This window comes from Macaca thibetana, chromosome 1 (assembly GCF_024542745.1).
Source record: "Macaca thibetana thibetana isolate TM-01 chromosome 1, ASM2454274v1, whole genome shotgun sequence".
Taxonomy (NCBI): Eukaryota; Metazoa; Chordata; class Mammalia; order Primates; family Cercopithecidae; genus Macaca; species Macaca thibetana.
In genome coordinates this window covers 23,836,587-23,863,054 of record NC_065578.1, presented here as the reverse complement: position 1 = coordinate 23,863,054, position 26,468 = coordinate 23,836,587, and the positions used below count along the sequence as shown (strand labels likewise).

Here is a 26,468-nt window from a genome sequence, read left to right as displayed (position 1 = left end):
TTCATAATTTTATTATTTTCCAATTTTTCTTTAATGAATGTGTATTATTTTTATAATCAGAAAAAAATGTGTTTTGTTTTAAGGAATGGGGGGGTTCAAGATTGTTCTTCCCCTTTTATAGACTCTGAAACTGAGGCCCAGAGTGGAAACAAATAGCATTGGTTCATCCACTCAGACATTCATTCACTCACTCATTCGTTCATTCATTCATTCATTCTCAAATGCTTCTGGGAACCCCCCTAAACCCAGACTCAGTTTGAAGCCCCATGCCAAAGAGCTGAAAGGGGCCCATCTCCGTACTCAGGGAGGTCACAGTCAGGCAATGTAAAGGACACAACAGCAAGTCCTTACAATGCATTCAGACAAGGGGTCATTGTGGGGAGGGGAAAGAGAGGGGGCCAAGTCCTCCTGGGAGTTTTAGAGGTGGTCTCACAAAGAGGGAGAAGTAGGACAGGGCTTTGATGCACGAGGAGCAGTTGGGCAGTCAGAGAATGGGGAAGCACATACCCTGAAAAGGAACCGGGGGCTGTTAGACAGAGAGGATCCACGGTGTTCAGGGGAATGGGTGGGGAGATAACATTAGAACATTCAATGAGCCAAGTTTGCCAAAGGCCTGGAATTGCCTGGCTCTGCTGCTCGATGGTTATGTGACTTTGAACAAGTTACTAAGCCTCCTGGGCCTCAGTTTCCTCATCTGGAAAATGGGCTAACCACTTCATTGGGTTATTGCAAGAACCGAGTGAGTTAATAAATGTAAAGCACTCAGCCCGGGTCTGGCATATTGAAGCAGCTATGAAACTGCTTTTACTATTTGCTATGATTTACATTTTACCCTGTAGGCATTCTGGGAGCCAAAGAGGGTTTTTAAGCTAGAAGTTAGTGAGAATTCATTTGCTTATCTATTTCACTCATTCAATAGACATTTACTGAGATCCTAATACGTACCCAGGAATGGTTTTATGTGCTGGGGATGAATTTGCCAGATAAAATACAAGACTCCTAAATTTCAGATAAACAACAAATAATTGCAACATTTGGGGCAACTTTACACTAAAAAGGTGTTCATTATTTATCTGAAATTCAATTTAACTGGCTGTTTTATATTTCCATTTGTTAAATCTGACAACTCTACCTGCAAATGTAACACCAAGCAAGCAAAAAATCTCTGCCGTCCTGCAGCTGACCTTCTGTGAGAGAAAAGAGACAATTCATAAGTCAAGCTATTGTGTATCAGGCGCTAATAAATGTGCTGAGGAACTGTCAATCAAGGAAGGGAGAGACATTCGTTTCCTATGCCTGCCGTCATAAATTAACCCACTTTTAGTGTCTAAAAAAAAAAAAAAAACACGCATTTATAATCTTACAGTTCCAGGGATCAGAAATTCTCTGAGTCTCCCTTGGCCAAGATCAAGGTCAGGGCAGGCTGTGTTCCTTGCTGGAGGCTCTGCTGGAAAATTCGTTTCCTTGTCTTGTCCAGCTCCTAAAGGCTGCCTGCTTTCCATGGCTCATAGCCCCTCCCTCCACCTTCAAAGCCCACAGCTTTGGGCCACGTTTTTCCCATGCTGCCATCTCTCTGGTTCCCTAATCAGTTTCCACGCCCCATCTCCCTCTGACTGTCCTTTTCTGCCTCCCTATTCCATGTGTGAGATCACATGGGGCCCACCTGGGGAATCCAGGATAATCTCCCATCTTAAAGTTTTTATCCTTCATCATATCTGCAAAGTCCCTTTTGCCATATAAGGTAACATAGCCGCAGGTTTGGGAATTAGAATGTGGACATCTCTGGGGCCATTATTCCGTCTACCACAGGAGACCAGAGAAGGCCTCTTGGAGGAGGCAGCAGGGACCTGAATGAAGTGGGGAGCTGAGCCAGGCAGACAGAATGGGAAGGGCTTTCCAGGTAAAGGGCAGCATAGGCAAAGGCCCTGCAGTGGAGTATCATGGGCATATTTGAGGGCAGGGTGGCTGGAGCAGGGTGAGGGAGGGGCAGAGTGGAAGGAGATGAGGTCAGAGAGGTGGAGGGTGGCAGGTCATGTAGAATCCCATCAAGGCTGGCTGGAAGGGGAGAATCCGCTCCCTCCTGCTCCTCAACTGCCCCCAAGCTCTGCCCCGCAAGTACCACCCTGTCCTGCTAAGCTGACACGCATTCCACGAGTACTCACGTTTTAATAAGAAACTATGTAAATCCCCAAGGGCTAAGTCGCTAATGTTTAGGGCCAGCGATGGACAGTAAAGAAGATATTTTATGGCAGGGAGAGGCACAGTCTCACCTCCCACAACACCAGGGAACTGGTGATCTTCCCTAACATCAAAGGCCAAACTCCTCTTAGAAGAGTTTGCAAGATGAGAAGGAAGAGGCTTTCCCTGCAACATGAGGGATTCAGGTTAGATGTTTAAAAGAACTTCCTGTGTGCTAGCAGAAAACTGTCAGGATTGGTAGCATCTGGGAGCCTAGCTCCTGGCTGAGGACCCTGCCCTCAGGAGCCTCACATTCAGGGACCAGCAGAGGTCCCACGATGACCTGAGGGAAGAATGAGTCCTGATCTTGGACTCCCCTGGGCCCCAGCGCATCACATCCCCTCTCCAGACCTGTTTTTCCGACACAAGGGGATTGGCCTCAAAGATCTTCGAGGGCCCTCCCAGCACTGGCCAGCTGTTCCAGGGTTCTTATTTCCTAAGACAAAAACCTGGTAGCTGTGTGTTTGACGGGCTACTTAACCTTGCCGAGCCTCAGTTTCCCCATCTGTAAGTGGGGATGATCATAGAATCCCCGTCTTAGGACGGAGCGAGGATGAAAGAGTTAAGCTGTGTGAGTTCTCAGAACCGTGCCTGGCACAGTGAGCCCTCCATCACTGGGAGCTACTGCGATGAAGATTCTAACATCCTCAGGGTCTCGGAGCCTCAAGTCCATGACCCTGTCTCCAGGAGCCTCACATTTGCTGGCTGTGGGATTCAGAGTCTCCAGACACCCCCCTCCACCCCACTGCCAGCATGCTCCCAAAGCCCTGGTCTCCCCCACGTGCTGGGTGGCATGCCTGCCCCACAACCACATGAAAAGCCATTCCCCCAGGGTGTCCCCACACCTGGGAAAACCGGCAGTCTGCCCGGCGCTGGCCCCGCCTGGTGGCTGGAACACCGGGCAAGATCAATGACGCCCGGCTCGGCTCCCAGTGCTGCCACCTTGTTCCAATCAGGGCTGGGCGCCTTCCGCTCCGGACCCCCGCCCAGTCCTGAGCCGCTGCCCCCTCCTAGACCCTACCCAGCTGCCCACGTTTCCAGCCCTGTGACCTCTCAGGAGCGGTGCCCACAGACTGGCTCCACAGTGGCTGCAGCCTGCCTGGACTTGGGTGGTTAAATAACATGCCGGGCAATGGGCAGGCTCCGAGGAGCACCAGGCTGGGAGGCGGGAGCCGGGGTCAGGTCCTGGCATTAGGATACCACTTGATGCTGCCCCCCCCAACTCTAGCCTCAGTTTCCTCAACTGCATGTCAGGCTACTTAGACTCACCCCATCTGGCTCTCAGGGCTGTCGTGGGGGGAGCAATAGAGAGAAAGGGCAGTAAGAGTTTTAGGAACTGGGGATACTGGAAGTGCAGAGGAGTGGGAAGAAGGCAGGTGGGTAAAGACAGTTCCACTGTACAGTGGGCCCTCTTACCAGCCCCCTTCTCCCTTCCTGGGTCCCTCTCAACCCCCTGGTCTCAGCTTGGATGTCACCTGCTCCGACAGACCTTCCCTGACCACCCTGTCTAAAGTACTGGCACCGAGCCCCTCTCCCCCCATCCACCCAGTCACCCTCTATGACTTTACCCCCATCTGTTTCCTTGAGTGTCCCAAGACACTATCAAATATTGGCGTGCTTACTTATTTGCCTCCTTGTCTGTCTTCTGTCTGACCTGCTGGAATCAAAGCCCCAAGAAGCTCCATGGCTTTCTTGTCCATTGCTTGTATCCCCAGCACCTAAAATAGCCCCTGGAACATAGTAGGTGCCTGATAAGTGTGTGTTGACTGCTTGAATCTAGTGCCAACTCTTTTTCCTCTGTCTGTTTCTTACTTCTCTTTTTCCTTCCCATCTCATCTCTCCCCTCATCTAAGCTCAGAGCTGCTAAGGGCAGGACTGGGAACCATTTCCCCGGGGGACACGGATGGGGGCAGGTGCAAGCCCAGGCCTCCGCAAGCTAAAAGGGCCTTCAGATCATCCAGCCACCCTGGATTTCACTAAGGCTCAGAGGTGAGGCAGCGAGAGGGACCCCGACCCCAGGTCTGAGGACATTCAATGGGCTTCTGGAAGCCCACTCATGTGATAAATGTCACATTCCTGCCAGTAGAAACTTACGCCAACAGCAAATGACAGAGTGCCCAGTGTCTGAGCCTGTCACCTGGACTTGCCAGGCAGGGAGTCCAAAGCCTGCTCTAGCTCTGTTTGGCTGTACCCACAGCCTCAGCACCTCCCCAGCAGCCACGACCCTGTAAGGAGGCAGGGACTCAGCTCATCACAGGGGGCTGGCATCACTCTGGAAGCAGATCTCCTAGGCAGCATCCTCCAGCCCCAGCCAACCACCCTGCTGGCCTTTGGTCCCTTGGGATCAGCTGTGGACCCTGGAGCCACCATTCTGTGTTTTGTTTCCATGAAGTCTGAGCTCCCCACACAGCCAGGCCAGGAAACACAATCTGGGATCAGGCTGCTGAGGTTCAAGGCTCAGCTCTGATACTCACCTGGAGTATGAACTTGAACACGTTCCTGACCTTGCTATGCCTCAGTTTTCCTACTGTTATAATGGGGGTGATGATAAATGTACCTAATACAAAAGTGGCTCTGGGAATTCAACAGCGTGTGTCAGTGTACATAACATTAGTTACTATAATCGAGGGGCCTGGCCCCTGGGGTGAGGTTGCTGCACAACTTTGGCGTTGACAGAGCTGGTTCGAATCCCAGCTCTGCTGCTTCCTACGTAGGTGCAAGGGACTTCCTTGCCTGTAAAGTGGGCCCACTGACACATACCTGGAGGGCGACTGGCGGCCATGAGGAGTGCTCGGGGAGCGTGCTCAGCAGGGGCTGTTACCTAGAAGTGCTTACCTAGGTGGGGGCTGCCATGATGAGGACAGCTGCACGGGCCTGTAGAGATTCAGCTGAGAGTGTGATGGTACACAGGACCCTCCGGATGAAACAGTGATTTGGCTGAGAATAAACACAGCCCAGCTTTGCTGCTTCATGAATAATTGTACAACATTATGCACATTTGAGCATACTGTCCATTTTTTTCAGGGGTTTGGGCAGGGGGACTTTTTCTATTTTTTATCTTTTGCTGTCCTTTAAAAATATTTTTAAACATGTAAAATACACGTACAGAAGAATGTATAAAATATAAGTATTGTTTAAAGAAGAGTAACACAGCAGACATCTGTCTACCTACCACCTGGCTTTAAAAAACAAAGCACTAATGAGACCTTAGGGCTCCCACCAGTGTCCCCTCCCTGACTGCATCCCTCTCCCTACTCATCATGGATGGCAAGGGGTGGGGACCACTCTCCTGAATTTTTGGGTTTTTTTGGTAGATACAGAGTCTCACTTTGTTGCCCAGGCTGCTCTCGAACTCCAGGCCTCAAGTGATCCTCCCACCTCACCCTTCCAAGTAGCTGGGATTACAGACACAAGTTACCACGCCTAGCTGTGATTTTTGTATTAACCATTCTCTTGCTTGTCTGTCTGCTTTTTGCCTTCAATGTCATTTTCTATTTATAAGAGCAGAAATTCTGGGACGACCTGAAAGGCCAGCAATAGGGGATGTGACTTGCTGGAGCTCTTGGAAATAATTTGTTCTCCCCATTTCACAGATGAGGAAACTGAGGTTTGGAGAGGGCCAAGGTCATGCAGATGGCAAGGTGGGAACCCAGAGCTGGTATGCTCTGAATCACGGATGACTGGCTTAGAAATGGAGCTCTGCAGTCGCTCTCTCATTTGTTCAATATGTGTTTGCTGTGAGCTGAGCGTTTGAGACACTAGTATCTGGTCTGGCCCCTGTTCCATCCAACACTTGAACTCTCTCCATAATATCCTGGTCTTACCTTGAATACCTCCCAAAATGGAGAGCTCTCTACCTCTGAGGGGATGTGTTTCTATTCCGAGCCAGCTCTCAATACTTCTATTCCTGGTATGGAGCCCCCAGCATCTATGTGGTCCCTGCCACCTGGGAGCTCTTCATAGATCTGCCAGAGAAGCTCTTACCCCCAAGCCTGCTGTCCTCCAGGACAAAGTCTCCAGTTGCTTTAATAGTTCATCATGTGACACGGTTTCAGTGCTCTTCCCCATGCTGAGGTCCCTGAGGGTGTCACACGGCCCTAACAGAGGGGGCTCAGAATGAAGCTCAGAGAGGCCATGTGTTGGCCTAGGGCATCTCAACCTAAACCCAAACTGAGGTCTCTGGGCCCCTAGGCTAGTGCCCTGCCCTTCCACCCATGCCCCCGTGGGGCACCCTAGCTGCAACCCTCCCACTAATCCCCTCCCACTGCCTTTCTCTGGGCCGGGAGGACAAGCTCTCCTCGTCCCCATCGAACAATGAGGCAGCGGGTTAAGCTCAGATGCTGAGGAATGGTTCAGAAGCCCCGGGGGGGGCAAACCACCCAGAAAGTCTGTACCTCTGAATTGAGGAGAAGCAGAAACTTCCACAGCCAGGGTTCAACTCCTCCAAGAGCCGATCTGCAGAACAAATCCAAAGCTCTAAGCCCTGACTCCACGCCTGCCTCTGTGTGTAAAGATTTGTCCACACAAAGGTCTGTTGTTTGCACAATTGTGATGTGGGTTTCTGCCCGTGTGTGTGTCCACACCACTCTATATGAGGCCTAGCTGTGCAGCTACACCAATAGGTCCGTGCATGTTGATGCAGACAGATGCCTCTCCTTGGAGTACCTTTGCACACACGTGCACGTAACTATTTTCACCGTGGCTGCACTGTAACGATGCTGTCCTCCATGAGGGCTTGTCCATGCGGGTGGGAGTTGCCAGTGAGTGTGTGAGACTGTGCCCATGAGCATGGGTGCTGTGTGTGAGTGCACCCATGTAAGGTATAGATGTGTGTGTGTGCACCCTGCGTGCCCACAGTCCAGTGGAGACTTTCCCATCCTAGCCTCCTACTTCACATGCCTCTCCAGTCCTGGAATCTGGCCTTTCCTCCTCATTTTCCAGCCAAATTATAACCCCTGGAAAAGGGGTCTTTATTATGGAAACGCTAACACAGCCTAAATGCAATTGGGGAGAAAAGGGTTGCTGCCATCCCCTGGCCCACTTTTGTCTAAAGAGAATGTCTTATCTTAGTTCATTCTGTGTCGCTATAACAAAATACCTGAGACTGGGTAATTTATAAATAGAGAAATAGAAACTTATTACTCACAGTTCTGGAGACTGGGAAGTCCAAGATCAGGGCTCTGGCAGGTTCTGCATCTGGTGAGGTCCTGGACTCCCTGTTTCCAAGGCAGTGTCTTCTGGCTGTGTCCTCCAGAGGACACAGAACATTGTGTCCTGAAGTCAGAAGGGCAAAGAGGGCCTAATCCATTCATGAGGGCAGAGCCTTCACCACTTAATCACTTCCCAAAAGGCCCCCCACTGCCTCTTAATACCACCATGATGGCGATGAAGTGTTAATGTATAACTTTTGGGAGACATTCAAACCATAGAAGAGGAACTTTATTGCATGCCAGGGACCCTTAGCTGTGATTTCCAGGCCTGGACACTCAGGACGCCTGACAGGCCAAAGTGGGCTAGAGGGGGCGGGACAAGGGCAAGCTGAGCTGATGCTGAGGCCAGGTCCTCCGAAGATTTGTGCAGAGGCAGCCAGGCCAGCTGATAGGAGCCTCAGAGTCAAGTCCAGTTGTCAATAAGCACCTTCTGTGATGTTGGGCAAGTCTCTGAGCCTTCCTGGGCCTCGGTTTCCCCAGCTCATAGCTGGGGAAATGAGCAGACCTGTTGTAGATTAATATGGAATTCGAGAATGTTGAAGACAGAGAGGCCTCCTGGGGCTCAGGCATTGTCCAATGCATTTATCTCCCTGAAGGGGAGTCTCAGGGCCAGAGAGGGAAGGGACTTGCTCAAGGTTACCCAGCAGGGAACAATGAAATGGCTCCCCTGGATCTAGCAGCCGGCTCTATGAGCCTCAGGCCCAGACCCAGTTACAGGACATGGCAATTTTGGGCTCTGTTCAGTCCCAACTTTCATCAAGAATTTGGACTCTTTTGAGTTTATCAAGGTGCCAGATCCAACTGCTTCCCAACCAGTGAGGGTGGCAGAGGAAAACTGCAGCATGAAAGAGTGGAAGAAGACACAAGGAAGGACTTCCAGATGTTTAGAATGGAGAGCTGTTGGGGAGGGGGAAGGGGCAGGGCTCCAACCACATTCCAGACCAGACTCAAGGCAGTGACCTGCATGGAAAGAGCTAATAAATTTACAAGTGGCACAAACAAGTATAAAACTGGGACTCCATCCCCAGCCCTATGGATCCAGGCCCAGGTCCACTGGTGCCCCGGCCCTTGATTTGACTCTGACTTGAGAACCTTCACTTCTCCGGCCTCAGTTATGCCTTCTGTTATCTGGGCATAGAGCAGCCTAACTGTGTGTATCCCCATCCCCCTGGGCATGATGAAGATGAAATCATGCAGAATGTAGAGCTGCTAAGAGTACTCACTTTGGAGTCAGGGAGACCTGAGTTCAAATCTAGGCTTCCTTGCCATATGGAAGCCTCTCTGAGCCTCAATTTTCCACATCTGTCCAATTCACGGAGTTGTTTTGAAGTTCATCTCAGGTGATATAAGCAAAGCGGCCAGCAGGCACTCAAGAAACCCTACTCCCCGGGATTGGGTACTTGGCAGGGGCCAGGAGAGACGTGACAACTGACGATGGGCGGGTCAGGATTGTGGTCAGGATTGGCTATATAATTTGGGGGGCTGGTACAAAATGAAAACGCAGGGCCTCTGTTGAGCAAGTATTCAGAAGTTCAAGGCAGTGGTGGCAGGGCATTAAAACAAGCTCAGGACCCTTCTGAGACCAGGGCCCTGTGCGACTGCATGGGTCACAGGCCAGGAAGCTGGCCCTGCCTCTGGGATATCTGCGGTGGCTCAAATCCAGTTCAGGTGGAGGAGCTGAGGCTTCCCCCACCACACTGGGGGTCACTCCCTCTCCCCAGGACTGCAGCTGGGACCGTGACCGCTGGCCCTGCCTCTGTCAGTGGACATCAGAGGCGGCATAAAAGACCGACTGTTCCCCACCTCCGTGTGCCCATTTGTATCTCATGCCATGCGTACAGCACATAGTTGATTTCTTTCCGCAAAGGGCTGCACTTTTTTTCTTTTCCAAGGGCGACGCTGGAAAGCCATGTGGCTTTTATTGCTGGCAGGAATGTCTGAGGCGTTCCTTCACCACCACATGAAATAGAGCCGCAATCTTCATCTGCGTAAGGCCAAAGCCCCCAGTCTCCTCTGAGCCATCGGCCTCTGAGATTAATTAAGGCTTCACAAGGACTGACAGTCATTAGGACCTTTTCGGGGAGGTGGAAAATCCCTAATGGGCCTGGCTGGGCCCAGAAGCTGCTGGGTGGGCAGTGGAGAGAGGAGGGCCTGCAGGAGAGGAAGGTGCAGAGTCAGCGGGAGGTAGCTGGAGAGGGAAGGGGTGCAGACTCTGTCCTTGGCATAGGCTGTGACCTTGAGTGAGACTCTTCCTCCCTAGGCCTCAGTTCTGCCATTTGAGAAATGGGGATTTGAATTTGATATCTCAGAGCCCTTTCGAGTCTGACATTGTAAAATTCTGAATCCTGCCCACAGTTCTTCTGCCAGGATTCTAATTCTATTCCATGACTGTAACCTCGAGCATCTGGTTTTAGTCCACAAGAATAGAGTGTAGTGGGCAGCAACGTGGGCTCTGGGGCCAGGCTGCCTGGTTGGAATCCTACCTCTGTGGTTTCCCAGTGGTGCCAACTTGGGCAAGTTACTTGAGCTCTCTGAGCCTCAGTTTTCTTTCCTGTAAAATGGGAGTGATAACTGTCCCTACCTTCTAAGAATACTGTGAAGCAAAAACGTGTGTAAAGCAACAGCCACTCAGAAGAGCCCTTTCTCTCCCTGCTTGCCAGGGCTGAACCCCACCCTGGGGCTGGGGGAAGGGCACATGTTTCCCAGAAGCCCCCTTGGCTCCAAGCTGCCCAGGTCCCTCTCACCACTCCGTGCCTCCCAATAGAAGAGTGCTGTGTTTGATGGCTCTGCTGGCAGGTAGCTCTACACCCACCTGCTGCTTTGGATGGAGATCTCTGCCCTGAGAGCAGCTGTCAGACTGCAGATGGCCCCTCCCCAATCGAGGACTGGGGGTGCTGGAAGGGCTCCTGAGAACTTGATTGAACTTCTCAGATTCTGAGGCCCACAGAGGAAAAGCTCTTTACTTTCGGAGCCTGGGTTTCCCCATCTGTAAAATGGAGAGAATAAAATCCCTGACCGGCGGAGGCACCTGAGGGTGAGTGACAATTGGCGGAAAACTCCCAGCATGCAGTAGGTGTCCAAAAAATTAGGGCAATTATTAGTCATAGACCAATGATCAAAGTCACAGACCAAATAACTGTCTTCTAGAAATATTTCCCTGATTTACAGATGACAAGAGTGAGTAGCAGGGAGGGGGGTAGGAAGGTCCCACCAAGTGATGTGATCTGAAACCAGAAACCCCTTCCCTGGCAACTGATGGAGCCAGTTTTTCTGCTCCACGCCCCCGCAACAGAAGTCTCTTTTCTCCGCCCTTGCCTCCCTTTCTCTCTCTCATCCCCAAAGCAGAGCACCCTCTGTCCACCCACCTGCAGAACAGGGTGGGGGTGGGCGTGGAAGGATCCGAGGTCATGTGGACGCAAGGGAGCTGGCGCCCCACAGAAGGTGGAGAGGAGGTGGGTGGGGAGGAGGGGTCTTGGGTCACAGCGAAACCCTGGGGTCCTGCGGGAACCTGCCTGGCATGTAGAGGGGCTTGTAAGTGCACCCCCAGCGTTCACATGCGAACACTGAGGCCCAGAGGGAAACGCGACTGACTAGCACTTCCCTTGGGAGAGAGACACTGAGAGTGGCATGGGGCCCTAGTGTATGAGGCCCGGGACTGGGCTGCCGCCTCCTGCAAGGCAGAGGTCCTGCCTGACTGCATTTTGCCTCGAGGTGCTCGCTCCTGGCCTTGCTGGAGCTCAGTCCAGATCCTGATCATGCCTCTCCGCTTTCTGGGTCTCAGTGTTCCCATCTGTAAACTGGAGACTACTGCCAATCCTGCCTCCTCACAGACTGGTTCTGAGGCCAAAGGACAGCAGGTGGTGGGTGCACCTCAGCTATCACAGGACCCTCCCGAATGACCCTGGCAAGTCCTTCCTGACTCCCTGCAGATTTGAAGAGTCTGCTGATTTCCAAGTCCAGGGCTGCTTAGCAGGATTTACCACCCCAGCTTTCTCTCCCCATCACAATAGCACTTTCCTCTGTATCTAGCTGCTAGCTCTTCCCATTACTCAGCCACTAGGAGGAGAGTGCTGACATGCTTGGCCAGGTGATGCCTTCATGCCCCACATTTTGAGCCAGAGCAGGCTTTTAACCTGGGTCCGGCCCTCTCCAACCTGGCCGACCTCAAACAACATTCCGCTTTGCTTACATGGGCATAACACCTACCACATACGACGCCGTGGGGATTGAATACCATGAGTAATGCCCACGTGCGGCACCTGGCACAAGGTAAAGCCTCAGCACCCTCAGCTGTTACTGTTCTTCCCATTTTACCCACGGGACCAAGGCTCAGGGGAGTGTGGACACCAGGCAAAAGTCTCAGACCTCACAGGCAGCACTGGGTCCTAACACCCTCACCACTCTGCTCTCCCCTGCTCCTTCTCCCTCCCCTCCAAGTCTGGCACTTTCCAAAAAGGAAGAAAGATCTCTGTAATTTGAGAAGCACATTTGTCCTCCCACACATTCTGAATCCTTCCAGAGAGGCTGGCCAGGAGAGACGACCCCAGAGCTGGATTCTCTAGGGCTGGACCCCTGACCTGCAGGAGACAACCCCTCAACCCAGATATATTGCTATTTTTCATTAACATTTCTCACTTATATATTCAGAGATCATGATCTGAAATCAGGAAGCAGATGAGTCCTAGTTTACTCAGCAGCATTTTCTTTCTGTTTCTTCAAACCATCAATCACAATTTAGATACAGCGAAACACGATGCCCCTCCCCTCCTAGAGGGAATCCTTAATCCCCTCCTGTGAAATGGAGAGGTTAGAATGACCTCCATTGACAGAAGAGGCAACTGAGGCTCAGTGAGGGGCATGAATGTCCCCTTTGAGTTCTAGGGGCAGGAGATAGGTTTCACCACGGGTCCCTCTGGACAGGGGATTTAGGGCCAGGCTGGGAGAAATTTTCAGTTCTAGAAGAGAGTCCTCTGTTCTCTTCGCTGGACTAGGCTCCTGTGCGATTCAGGGTATGGGAAACAGAGGCCTCCTGGGAAGGAAATGGGGTCCCTAGCAGCGTCCGCTGAGGCCCAGTTGCTACTTAGGAAAACGTCTGCCTACGGGGGGGGGGGCAGCTGGGTGGGGGCCAAAGTGAGGTTCTGAGAGGAATGGTCAGATGGGCAATCATCAAGACCCACCTCCGGCCGCCCTGTGACGGTTGCTGGAAGCCCTGCTGTGAGCCGACTCCACGTGGAGGTAGGTCACGGCCAGTCCTTAGCTCCCCCAGGCAGCCCCTGGGCGAATCGAGGGGTCAGGACAGCATGGACTGGCTTGGAGTCCTGGCAAGCTTTGAACGTGAGAACTGGACATTTCACAGATGGAAGTGTGAGGCCCAGAGAGGGGAGGGGTGGTTCAAAGGCCCCCAGCAAGGATTGACAGGTCTTATTTTTTCATAATGACAGTGATGGCTCCCCATGGCTGGAGCACCCTCTATGTGCCAGGCCTGTGCTAAGCACTTTACACACAATTCTATGGGGGCCACTATGAGTGCCCCCACTTTACAGATGAAAGAAACGAGGCTCAGAGAGGCTTAGGCAACTCTGCCTAGAGAGCTGCGGGCGAGGGAAGAAGACACGCTCAGGCAGACGGACTGTGGACCCTGGCTCCTTCCACAGCCCGTGGACCTCTTAGGCAGCTTCCCAGGGCATGCCTGCCCCTTGTCTGGTATACCTGGGGATCCCTGCCCAGGCGCCACAGAGTCCCCATGAATCATGCCTGCCCTGGGAAGCTGGCACCCTCACTGCCAAGAACGCACTTAGAGTGCACTCCTAAATGCTGGAGGAAGACGAATCCCCTTCCTAGGATGGGTTCTGGGTTTACCCAGCTCTAAGTCAAGGTAGGGGAGGGGAGTGTCCTGACCTTCCGCTTCCTAGCCCTGCTGTGGACAACTTAGGATGCTCTTAGGTGGGGACCACTGGAGAGAAACTGGGCTGTTTGTCCATCGATCTGATGGAAGAGGGAGAAAAGACCTCCATGCCAGCTGGGGATGCCAGCTGGGGAAGAGCGAGGGTGTCTGCATGCCCCAGGTGGGGGAGTGGGAGCTCTCCCTCCCATCAAACAAACGACCAAGTTTGTCGGTCCAGGATGGGGAGGAAGCAGGTTGGCGATCGGTGGAAATTGGGAACAAGCTAGCCTGTTCTGTGGGTCTTCTCCCCGGTGCCTGAAAACGCGAAGGCGGAAGGCGTCCGTCTCATCAGAGGTGAGGAAGGCGGCCTTGGTTTGACACACAGCCATCGGTTTGTCAGAGACCTGGCCGCATTGGTGGCAAGGAAAGGGCACCTTCTTGGGGGGCGGCCACCGCGCCTGCACCCGGGGCCGCAGCTGGCGCGCATCTGTAGCCTGGCCGGGCCCGCACCTCCGCGGCTGGCAGGGTGCGGGCGCCAACTAGCGGCAGCTCACGCCACCGTGCCTGCCAGGCGGCCGGGCGACCTTGGTCTGCACCCCGCCCCCCAGTACCTTGGATCTGGTGCCCATGGAGAGCCAGCGCTCTACGGAGGGCCGGAGCCGTGCCGGGCCCTGCGCCAGGTGCCAGGGCTCACAAGAGTCCCCCACTCTCTGGGAACCCGTCTGTGAACCCGCCGTAAGGGGAGAGGGAGAAATCAGGCGGAGGGACAAGCAAAGGGCACGGTGCAAACCCAAACCACTCGACAAATGGAATTTACCACCACCCGAAACTGCGGGTCATGGTCCCGCAACAGCTCCAGGGCAGCACGTGTTGCCCGCCCCCGGCCCGGGCCCTACCTGGCCACGACGCGCTGGGCCTTCCCGGAGACGTTCCTGGAGATGGCAGCGCCCAGGCTGGATCGCTCGCTTTCCTCTAGTTCTGCTGCTCGTGCCAGCGCGTCCGAGGGTGCGCGGGCCTGGGTCCGCAATCGACAACTGCCAGGCGCAGGCTCTCTTACAAGGTTCAGTAAGGGACCTTTGCCGTTCTTGCTTTCGAAATGGCCTGAGGGCGTGATATGAGGCCTCGAGCGGGGCAGGGGCCAGCTCTTCCGACGGTCGGGGTGAGGCCAGAGTCCTTCACCCCTTGAGCGCACGAGGGGCTTGATTTCGTTTGGCGACGACGAAATGGCGCACGCTGGGCAGGGGTCAGATCCGTGATGAGATCTTGCGGCCACCGTCGAATCCTAAGCTTCTTTACTTCCGAGGCTTGGAATTGACTGTTTTGCACCTGTCGAGAGCCGGAGGCAACGAAAATATAGCCCAGTCTCCAAAGCGGCGGGGAGGCTCAGCACGCGTTCGTTCCCCAGAGTCTAGGGAGGGGTCTGGGGCGATAATTCGGAATGATTGGGGCTTGATCTTTCCCGTTGCCCTCCCAGCTGTAGCCGTCCCCTAGGCCTGCTCGACTGACTTAAGAGGCGGGAGAGGAAGGGGTTGTTTGCAGTGAAGCCCGGGAGAGGTTGGGCCACGCGGCTGGGAGTGGGAGCGGGGACGCGGAGCCAGGAGGGCAGGCAGTGCCTTGGCGAAACTGTCAGCGGTCCCTGCAGCGCAGCCAGAGCGCACGAGCCCAAGAAGTGGGATTGGATCCGCGGAGGCCACTTTCCACACGCATGGAGAAAGAAAATTCTCTCCTCTGAAAGCCGGGGCCCTTAGCTTTGCAGCCACTGCTCAGTTTTTCTTTTGTCGCCGACGCGCGTAGTGTTTCACGATGCCGGACCGTAGTTACATGCGTAAAGGAAAAAAATCGGGAAAACGCATTTTGCAGGCCTCGTCGTGTTTTTCAAAGAGCCACAGGCCGCCACAACGAAGAACGACGCCGCGAGGCCTGCGAGATCCTGAAACTTGTTTTGAGGGGAGAGTAGAGAGGAAAGGGGTTGTTGGCCCCAGGCTACTTAGGGTCCCTGGGAGACTCCCTTCCGCCTGTCCTCGGTTTGGCACAGGGGCCACCGAGGCTGGGACCAAAGCCGCGCAGGGCTGGGAGCGGCAGAGGCCGCCGGCCGGGCGTGGACGGCGCACAAAAATCCCATGTGGGTTGGAGGCTCTTGGGTCAGAGTAATTTGCGGGAGGAGGGAGGTGAGTAACCTCTTTGGGGCGGCTCCCAGTGCGGTGTCACCGGCCCTGGGCTCCCGCGGCCCCCAGCCCGGGGTTGCAGAAGTCACAGGCCCGAAGCAGCAAGAGCTGGGGAAGCCCGGCCGCGGCCAGCGGGGAGGAGGAGCGAAGGGTTTGCGCCCCAGCGTCAGGGAGATGCGACCCGGGAGAGGGCGACAAGGGCGCCTTCTGTGGGACCCGGACGTTCTAAGCAAATTTCTAGCATCTGCCCCGGGCTCCCAGAGCTCTCGGGGGCCCTGGGCTGTGGCACGGGGGCCTCCTCCGCGGGGTGGCGCCTTCCGCCCCTCCCCGTTGGGCGGCCTCCGGCAGGCCCCGTTCCTCCCCGCGAACGCCACCGAGGTGCCCGCGATGGGGGCTCCGCCGATTGGCTGTGCGACGCGTCGCTCGGGCCGGCCCCGCCCCGCGGGCCCCGGGGGTACTAACCCCGCGCGGGCGGCCACGGCCCCGCCACTTGATTCTAGAGGATTTGTTCTGGGGCTGCGGCCGCGGAGTCGGGGCGGCCGCGGGCGAGCTTCGGGGCGGGAGGCGGCGGCGGCGGCGGCACAGCCCCGCGGGGGCCCCGCCGCGGCCCAGGCAGCCGGAACAGCCGCGAGGGGCGGCCGCACGCGGTGCCGCGCGCCGGGGATGCGGGACTAGCCGGGCAGGCTGCGGACGGCCGTCGGGCTAGCGAGGCCTCGCAGCGGGCGGGCCCTGGCGAGTAGTGGCCGGGCGCCGCCCCCTGCGCCCTGAGGCCCGGGCCCCGCCGCTTCTGCTTTCCCGCTTCTCGCGGCAGCGGCGGCCGAGGAGGCGTCCGCGCCGGCCGCCCCCGGGGGAAGCCGCGCCGTCGCCGCCCGCCCGGCGCCCTGACGGCCGCTGTTATGCGTATTCCTGTAGACCCAAGCACCAGCCGCCGCTTCACACCTCCCTCCACGGCCTTCCCCTGCGGCGGCGGCGGCAAGATGGGCGAGAACAGCGGCGCGCTCAGCGCGCAGGCAGCCGTGGGGCCCGGAGGGCGCGCCCGGCCCGAGGTGCGCTCGATGGTGGACGTGCTGGCGGACCACGCGGGCGAGCTCGTGCGCACCGACAGCCCCAACTTCCTCTGCTCGGTGCTGCCCTCGCACTGGCGCTGCAACAAGACACTGCCCGTCGCCTTCAAGGTGAGTGCGGGACCCGGGGCGGGAGGGCGCCGGCCCTGGGGCTCCGGGCGTCCAAGCTGCGGGAGCCAGAGCCTCCGGAGCAGTGGGGAGGGGAGGTGCCCCAGACGCCGCGGCGACACCTGGGCACCCGGTTCTGTCTCGCTGCGCACTCGGCTTGAGGACATCGGCGTTCCGTTTTGGATGCGCCCTGCACGGATGACTTTTAAGGGGGTTGCCCCGCTCCACCTGGGTTTTAGGGCGCCCTGCGTAGAGACGTTGGTGCGGAAATGGGCGGATGGGGTTTTGCCCCCCCCCCCACCCGGATCGCTCAGATACAGCCCTGCGGGTAACGGAGAAAAGGATCCCGGGACCGGGGCAAGGACACCGCGGGTGGGGTGCGAACGGTGAAAGGGCCTACCCTCCGCCGCCAGCACCCCTCCTCCCGCGCCGCTTCTCAGACGCTTCCTGCTCACACCCTCGGGCTTCCGAAATTTTACGGGACGGCGCTAGGCCGGGATCGGGGCACTGCTCTCCAGACGTTTGCTGGGGGATATTCTGCGTCCTGAATGGCAGGTTGAGATTGGGGGACCCCTAACTCTGGCAGCCCCCAGTCATTTAGAGGACCTTTTTCTTTATGCCAGGGAGTAGGCGACTGTTTCATTTTCATTTTTTTAAGGGGGCAGCGAGATGAAACGAAAACGCCTCGGTTTTCCCCTAAACCTCTCACAGCTGCCGTGAGAAAAGGGCAGGGCAGGAAGGGCCGGCGGCTGGGGGTGGTGCTGCCCGAGGTGGCTGGAAGCGGCGACCGCTGGCAGCTGAGGCCGTCCCTGCTCCCATTAAGACGACTCCAAATTGGAAAAAAAGGATGAGTGGCTCTTTGAGGTCTCTCGGGTGACATCTTAAAATACCAGTGGGGGAAATCTCCCCGGGAGGGGGGGAGGCCCGTGTGACTTTAATCGTCAGATCGTCAGATCGGAGGTTTTACTGTCACTTGGAGCTTAAAAGGAGTCTTTGAAATTAAAAGAAGACAGGATGTTGACAGGAAATCTGGCCTTTTTAATCAGATCCCAAACATTTTCTCCTTGAAATTTTTACCATATGGATCCCCAGTCCCTGCACGCGGCGGCCACGTTTAAATGGTTGTGGCTGTGTTTAAAGTCTGATTGTTTTTCAAAAGGCATTTGCCTCTCCGTGCTCCTGGGGGTGGGGGACTTGGGGGAGATGGTGTTTAGGAGGACATCGCCACCCCCATCCTGCAGTTCCCAGCAGGTGCATCCTTCCATTATCAAAAGACCCCCTCTCACTTTAAAGGGGTTTTCTGGGTGACCTTTTTCAAAACACCAATGAGTTTTGCATTCTGCATTTTCTCTGCATAACGAATTTAGGCTCTGCAAAGGCCAATAAACTGGTCCTCGTCCACACTTCAGGGCCAAATTTCATGCCCTAAACAGCTCTTGCATAAATTGAGTGGGGGTAGCAGCCCTGTTGTTATTATTGTTGATACTCTTTTTCGCTTGGAGACTTCGTTGCTAGGAGCATGTTGATTCCTCTTTCGCTGCAGCCGAAGACAACAGGGGAACTGCACCCCACATCATAGTGACTGAGCTGATTTCACAGCTCTGGCTGAGATTTCACTGAAAGGATGATTTCTTGGGACACGGTTTATGTAAGCAGTTGATCTAGGATTTTGGTGTGGAAGTCTGAGATTCCATCTTCTTGTTTTTGTGATATTTGAGGGAAGGTCTTTATTGTTTTTAAGCCTCTTCTCCACCCTGCATTGGAGAAATACGCAGTGCGCCTGGGACCTAGGGGAGCTGCCCAGCCCAGCCCCTCCCTTCCTTTCCCTGGGCTCCCTCTTCCTTTCTAAGCTGTCCCCCTGCATCCCCCCTGCCCCATGTCTTCAGGTGGTGGCACTGGGGGACGTGCCAGATGGCACCGTGGTGACCGTGATGGCAGGCAATGACGAGAACTACTCCGCTGAGCTGCGCAACGCCTCGGCCGTCATGAAGAACCAGGTGGCCAGGTTCAACGACCTTCGCTTTGTGGGCCGCAGTGGGCGAGGTAAGTGGAAGGGAGGCCTCGCCAGTTCAGCATTGGCAATGGCAGAGGCAGCAGGGAAGGAGGTTGAAAGAGGGGCCTTAGAATCCCGAAAAACAGGTCCCTAGACGCAGCTGTTTAAAAACAGCAATTTGTAATCCTGTAGGACGTTACAGATCGCTTTGAGGGGGTGAGGAAAGTTATAGTCTCTCGCCTGAAAAAGACACAGTTTTCTCCCAGTTTCTAGGGTTTACCAACTCCTGAAACCGTTCATGCCACCCCCTCTTTCCTGGTTAAGCACACCTGGTCTCACAAAAAATGCTGGCACGAAATGGTGGATTAGCAGGCTCAAAAAGGGAGCTTATAGGTCTTTCAGCAAGGCGGTTGCAGGACAAGTGCCTGGTCGGTGGGGCCCAAGCACCCCAGCCACCCTCTCCATAGGGGGCAGAATCTCCCCCACACCTCAGGCTCCGTCTCTCCAGCTGTGGTCTCCCAGACCCAGCTTCCCAGCCCCTTTGAGCCCTAGGTGGTCTGGAATGGAAGCTAATGCAGCTAGATGTTGGAAAGCACAGCTCGAAGGCTGCCATCTCCTGCCCCAGAGTCAAGGCTGGTGTGCCACCCTGCCTGTCTGACCGACCTTGGGCAGTAGAAGGAAGGCGGGACAGGGGTGGGGGGCTGTTGAATGGGAGGCTTCTGGGACCTGAAACCCATCATCACTTAACTCCTGGGTGGGAAAGTCCTAGAAACCCTGCCCCTGTGGAATGCAGGCCTGAGGGTCCACTGGCCCTTTAAGACCAGGAGACATGGGAGTCGCCCTTCCCAAGCATCAGGCCTGCCTCCAGCTTTGTTAAGAAGTAAGCCGGGCTCCCCAACTCCACGCAGGCTGAAGCAGAACTGTGCTTTTCATCACCAATAAACAGGACCTTCTCAAGGTTCTAGTTCCTTCTGAGCCGCTAGTCCCGCTCTGAAATAGGCAGCTGGGCACCATTTTTTTCCTTTCCAGCCATTCAATGTATACATACAAATGTCAACCATATTTTGACTTTTCAGCATTAATTAAAACCAGGACATTATTTGCATGTAATAACTGTTTACTTGTTACTTTTTATGAAACTGAAATAGTTTACATTCTTTCAAACATTTCCTGTTCCTGTTGGCTCCCTTCCCCATGCACAGATTTCTTTCAAACGGTGCCCTTAACTGGTTGCAGGTTGATGGATGGAAAATGTTTCCTTTTATGAATTAAGCTTTCATTGCTGCTCCTAATTAGTCTCCAAGTCCCTTTTGTCATCCACAATCTCTCAAACCCTTTGCAACTTAATCCCAGCCCTGAGAGGAGAGTCACTGGTCCCTGGTCGGTGGCAGACAAGGCTGACGGCTCTGTTGACTGCGGGGCAGTGGCCAGGTCTGCTAGCCCAGGTGCGTGTCAGGGGCACTATAGCTGCTGCCTGTTGCGAGGCAGGCAGAAGGTGCTGTCGATCGGGGAGCCCAACAAGGCATCAGGAACTTGATTCTTCCTTCCCACTCCCACTCCTGGGAGGTGAGATAAAGAGAAGAGACGACGATTTTCTGAGTTACCGAGACCTTGTCTGGCCGTTCTGCACACTGAGAATGATTTTTTTTAGTGGTTTTCGTACCCACAGACTTTGAGCCCCGCTCCCCAGGCCTGCAGGGAGGGAAACGGGTTTCCAAAGCATTGGTTGGGAGCTTACCCTTGTAGCAGGAATGGCTGAGGGAGGGATTGTGGCTCTGGGAGATGCAAGAGGCTGAGTTTATAAACCATTCTCTCATCCATCGCCTCTCAGTGGTCCATAACCAGTCTCAGTGGTCCTGGGAGGCAGGAAGTGATCTGAGGAGGAGTTCCGATGTCTGAGGAACTGTGGCTGAGGCGTTCAGCCTTCAGAGGCTCGAGGTCTTTGAGAGCCTGCATTCTAGTATCGGGCACCCTGTATTTGAGTCCCAGCTCTGCTAATGACTTGCTGGATGACGTTGGGCAAATGACTTAACCAGTCTGTGCCTCAGTTTCCTCAGCTTTGAGATGGGGATGATAATCATACCTACCTCATGAGATTTTGGGAAGGTTAGAGAAATTGATACAAGTGTATCAGCTGGCGCATACTGAGAGCTGGATACATGTTAGAGATTTTGTTACTTCAAATGCTTGGGACTGGAGGAGGACTTTGAGGTCCCTTTGAGTGGTGACAGCCACTGATTCTCTGATTACTGTGTGGTTTGGGCGGGGGTGGGGGAAACCCAGAAGGTGTGAGCTGCTGAGTGGGAGAGGTGGAGGCGGTTGGCAGGGAGGAAGGAGGGTGCCGGGTCCGCTGGCATGCAGACACACATCTGCAGTGCCCATCCTGCCAACTGGGAAATTCCCACCTGAGAGAACAGTCAGCGGTTGACAGTGACAATCTGGGCCACTTTAGGAGATGGGACACTTTGGATTTAAGGTCTGGGGTTGGGACCCAGAACCCTTGCCTGGCTCTCTGACTTCTGCCAGAACTGAGAAGTCTGGTGGAAACCTCTGCCTGTTTCCTCAGAAACAAGTTCTACATTCTGTCTGAATTCCAGGAAGATGGCTTTCCATGAAAGACATGCACCCGGTAACACCACAGAGCTCTTACGATGGGGCTGAAGGTGTGAACCAAGAAAAGGAAGGGAAGAAAACCAGGTCATTGCTGTTCCTGCAGTGATTAGGGCCGAGGTCCCTGCCCTGCCAGACGCAAGGAGTCTGTCTTATACAATATATATTTTGTATCAAACCTTACTATTCTACATTGAAATGTGTAAATAACGTAACCTCCCTATTTACATGCAGTTGCAAACTACGTTATTCCATAGCTATGATGGAGAAGAAAAGGAAAAGTAGTTTATAATAAAACCCTGATTTGAATATGTAAATGTTGAGGCCAGAGGGCTGCATGAGGTGGACGAATGCCCTCTGCACAGAAGCCCACAGCAGAGGGAACAGGCAGGGTGGCAGAACTCAATCTGAACCTGGCCTGGCCAATACCATGACTTTCTCAAGTTGTCAACAACTCTTGGCAAAGCGCGGAACAAAATTTAAAAAGAAAAAGGAGAAAGAACTGTCTTTCCTTCTGGAAAATTCAGTAGATATTAAAAGTACCAAAAAAAAAAAAAAACCCTTATTTTATGTAAAACTGAATTAGGTTCATGACTCAGAGAATTTTTTTCTTTTACTTTTTTTTGGGACAAGGTCTCGCTCTGTCACCCAGGCTGGGGTGCAGTGGTGCGATCACTGCAGCCTCAACCTGCTGGTCTCAAGCAGTCCTCCCACCTGAATAGCTAGGACTATGGGCATGCGCCACCACGCTCAGCTGATTTTTTTAAATTATTTTTCGTAGAGATGGGGGTGTTCTTCACTGTGTTGCTCAGGCTGGTGTTGAACTCCTGGACTCAAGCGATCCTCCCGCCTCAGCCTCTCAAAGTGTTGGGATTACAGGCATGAGCCACCACTCCCAGCCAGAGGACTTTTATAAGCAAGTTTTTCCCTCCTAGGAAGAATGAATCTTCACCACCCTGGGCAGTGCTGGGTGCTGGCGTACCCCACCACATACACACACCCCACCCCTAACGCTGGCCGTGCCACCCCAGCACTGTGGTGACCACACGCCACTGCAAATCCCAAAAATGCCCCTCTAGCAGGCGGCCACTGGCCTAGGTGAAAATGAAAAGCACATGGTCTCCTGAGCTGTGATCAACTAGTTAAAAAGCAACCGTATGTCCACGGAGATTCGGGGTGCGGTGTGCTGGTGCAGGCTGAGGGAAACCACTGGTTGGGGGAGAGATGGATGGCTTCTTGGCTGAGGTTGAGAAAACCCCAAGGTCCCCTGAGACAGACCCGTCCCCTCCCCCGCCCATGCAGCTCCTGTGGGTGGGCCGGGGACCTTCTACACATAGGAACCCAGGCAGAGAGGCTCAAGGACTTGCCTGAGGCCACGCTGCCACCCTGGTTGGTTCATGGTGGGTGCTGGAGGAGTTTCTGGAGCCCTAAAGGAAACCCATTTCCGAGACCGAGACTTCTCCCTTGCAACCAGGGCCAGCCTTCAGAGAGCCTGGATTTACACTTCCTGGGCTCCTGACAGATTGCAGGTTTGCCCAGGGCTCCTGCACGGAGTTATATCTAGACGCTGAGAGAGAGGGATGGATGGGTTTGCCGCTGCCGGGCAGAGAGAGAGCTGGGCAGGGCCAGGGGAGCTGAGGGGCACTCAGGGTGACAGCTTTCTCCCACCCCTGCTCCCTAGGCTCCCTGTCTCCTGAGGTCCCGACGCCTGCCCCTCCCTCTCACTCATCCTCTTAGGCCCCACACTCCTCTCCTTTGTACTTGGGCAGAGGTGGTGACAGGTTCAGAAGCTGGTGGAAGTGGCTGAGGTGTGCTGGTGACCTCAGGGGTGGCATGTGGTTTGCTACCTGGTGGGAGTGGGGGCTTCTCACTTCTCTTAGTACCTGTGTGGAGGGGCAGGCTCCGGCACATTCTGACTTTTCTGAGTCCTGCCTGGATACTGTGTGACCTGCTCAACTCACTGCTCCTCTCTGAGCCTCAGTGTCCTCATCTGCAAAATGGGAGCCATTATCTCCGCCTTTAATTTATTTAACAAATGTTGTTGAGCACCTACTATGTGCTAGATGCTGTCCTAGGGGCTGGAGACACCGCATGAACAAGACAGAAACTGGGGCCCTTGGGGAGCTTATAATCTAGTAGAAGGAGACAAAATGAGTAGATGGATTATTAAAAGCATACACATTGTGAAAAAATTCCAGCAGGTGGAGGGAATAGAGAAAGGGTGTAGGAGGGCCTGTGGTACTTCAGGTTGAGCTGCTTAGCCCTTTGTTTTTGTTTTTGTTTTCCTATGGGCCCTTCTGATATCTGGTGAAGCCCACACACCTTTCTCAGAATAATGATTTTTTTAAGGTATAAAATCAAATGCACAGTATTACAATGGAAACCAATTCTATTAAAACATAGCAAAATACTTTAAAAATTGTGGTAAATGTACTGTTTTGTTCAGTGTATTAAATAAGATCTAGCATTGGGTCTAATGACGACCATAATTTTGAAGTTGTGACGAGCATAAAAGATATTTAGAGAAATCTGCAGCAACTGTAACGTGATATGTAAGTATCTGTGACGTCTGTTGGTGACAAGGTCACAGGTACGGCTGATAATACCTCTGTGGTTTGTTGCCTACGCTCATGCTTGAGAGTGATGCTAAATTTCAGTTAGAGGTTAGGGACAATACAGTTGTAATTTTTTCCTATCCCAGTTTTCAGGCTCGTTCAATTCTATGGAGCCAAGTTAAAAACGCCTTCTAGGCGTAGTGGCTTACACCTGTAATCCCAAAGCTTTGGGAGGCCAAGGCGGGAGGATCACTTGAGCCCAGGAGTTCAAGACCAGCCTGGGCACATAGTAAAAGCTTGAAAAAAAAAACAGAAAAAAGAAAAAGAAAGAAGGGGGCGGGGGAGGGAGGGAGGGAGGGAAGGAAGGAAGGAAGGAAGGGAGGGAGGGAGGGAGGGAGGGAGGGAGGGAGGGAGGGAAGGAAAAAAAAATTAGCCATGCGTGGTGGCGCTCACCTGTTGTCCCAGCTACTCAGGAGGCTGAGACAGGAGGATCACGAGCCAGGGAGGTCCAGGCTGCAGTGAGCTATGATCGTGCCACTGCACTCCAACCTGGGTGACATAGCAAGACCTTGTCTCAAAAAAATAAATTAAAATTAAAAATGCCTACTTCAGATAAAGTAGATAAAGTGACCAGGGAAGGCCTGACTGAGAAGGTGGGTGACCTGAAGGAGCATTTTAGTAAACTTTCAAATGCTGCTGTGGGCCCAAGGCCCTGTGACAGGGCACTGGGGCCCATTAGTCCTCCGGGACAGAGTCTGGCCCCCAGGGCTCTGGGCTGTCTGCCTAAACTCCCCATCATAACCAAGAAGGTGCTGGACAATGCTGGCAGGGTCAGAGGCTCAGGGACCCCAGGAGAGTGCTGGGCTGGTTACAGGAGGAAGGGGTCCAGGAGAGAAATGACCTCAGAGTGAGGAAAGGCAGTAGCGGGTGGTCGGGCAGGGAGCCCGAGGCGTCTGCCTGGCACTTCCCTAGACCATCTACACTTTCTGCTTCCAGAAATCATGCAAAGCGGCCCTGTGACCTGAGAGTGGGAAACCAGGTCTGTTCTGACCTGGGGCTCCGGGGGCAAGTGCAGTCAGAATTTCCATCCCTGCCTCAGCCGGCTGCCTTAGGAAAAGGCTTCCAGAGAACCCCTCGTTTCCCAGTTAGAGTCACACCTCAGTGGGTCTTGAGCTTTAAATTCCCCCTGGTGTCTCAGAGGGCCTTGAGTCCTGTGGCATGGCTCCTGGCAACCTGGCTGGTTTAATTTTGTTCTGGATTCTCCTGCCTCTGGGTCTAGGCTTTTCACTTGATCAGTTGACCAACAAGTACCCGGCCATGCAAAGAGAACTGTGAGATACTGGTCTCCACCCTGAGCTTCATCTCCCACCTGCAACATGGGGATGTTGAAACCTACCTGCTTACCTTGGAGGCTTGTCAGGGGGACACCAGAGGGATGCGCTTGGGCAGCCTCCCTCGGTGACCATCCAGTGCCAGCCCTGGGGTACAGGTGAGAGTGTGAGACCATTGGCCCCTACCCACAGGGAGTTCCCAGACCTGTACTTGGGATCCAGAGGCAGGGATGGGGGATAAATCTGGCTTGGGGGATCTGCAAATCTCCCCCGCTCCCTGCCACCAATCTCACAGAGCATGAGGCTGCTGATCATAATAGAGAATAGGGTGAGAGGAGGACTTTTACCCAGACCCGTAAGCTCCCAGACATGTCAGAGAATTCACTGTAGAAAGTAGAGAGAAGACTGTTGAAAGTAAATCTTCATAAACTGCTTTCTACACGGAGAAACCTGTCTAAACATAAAATGACAGAAGAACAAGAAATAGAAGTGAAAATGAAAAACTGCCCGGCGTGCGAAGGCAAACTGTGCAGGCCGGTGCCCCCGGGAAACTGATGGCCACAAATATAGCATGGAAAGTATTAACAAGCTTAATATATAGCGATTTTTAAAAGGCACTAAAACCTTCACAGGAAACTAAAAGAACATGAAGCAATAATACGTGTTGGATTATGATGGATAATAATCATATAAAAAGTTTCAGTCTCACTAGTAGTAGAAAAAAAGCCAAACAAAATCAAGAGAGCGTAAAAGATCTTCCATCTTGATAGACACGTCCCTGGGGTGTGACGCAGCCTCACACGCGAGGGTGACGACTAAATCTCTCCAGAGAGTCATCTCCCTCCAAGAGGGATCAGGGCCCGTAATATGTCCCAACCTTCTGCTGCCGTGAAATCACTCACCGCTTCTTGGAATCTATTCTAAGGAAATAAGCAGAGATGCAGACAAAGATTTTTATAAACAGAAGGTCACTTTCATTTTATTTTAAATGGTAAAAAAAAAAAAAAAAAAAAAAAAAAAAAACAGTATTTTAAAAGTTTTTTCCCCTCTCAGGAATTTTGAATGGAGACTTTGGAGCCAAATGTCTATCTAAAAATAGAACAACATTCTGGAAATAACAGTTGTGTCTACAGAAGAAATGTCTGCAGCTCCCAAATCAGTCCTTTTTCAGCTCCAGCTGCACACATCAATAAGAAATTAGCAACGATGTAAATACCCGAGAGTAAGGAGGTAGATAAATAAAAGATGAGGCTTCCTTGAGTTGAAATATTTCGCAGCCATTAAAAATGAAGTTTATGGAGTTTTAATGA

At 53.5% G+C, this 26,468-nt stretch overlaps 1 protein-coding gene across 1 annotated transcript in view; it reads left to right on the top strand.

The window, feature by feature from the left end:
• RUNX3 (RUNX family transcription factor 3) overlaps positions 1 to 26,468 on the top strand; it is a 65,915-nt gene that overhangs the window by 18,658 nt on the left and 20,789 nt on the right. Inside the window, exons 2-3 of the mRNA XM_050794031.1 lie at positions 16,410 to 16,672; positions 18,556 to 18,712. Of these exons, the coding sequence (XP_050649988.1) occupies positions 16,410 to 16,672; positions 18,556 to 18,712 (420 nt within the window). The remainder of the gene's footprint in view (positions 1 to 16,409; positions 16,673 to 18,555; positions 18,713 to 26,468) is intronic.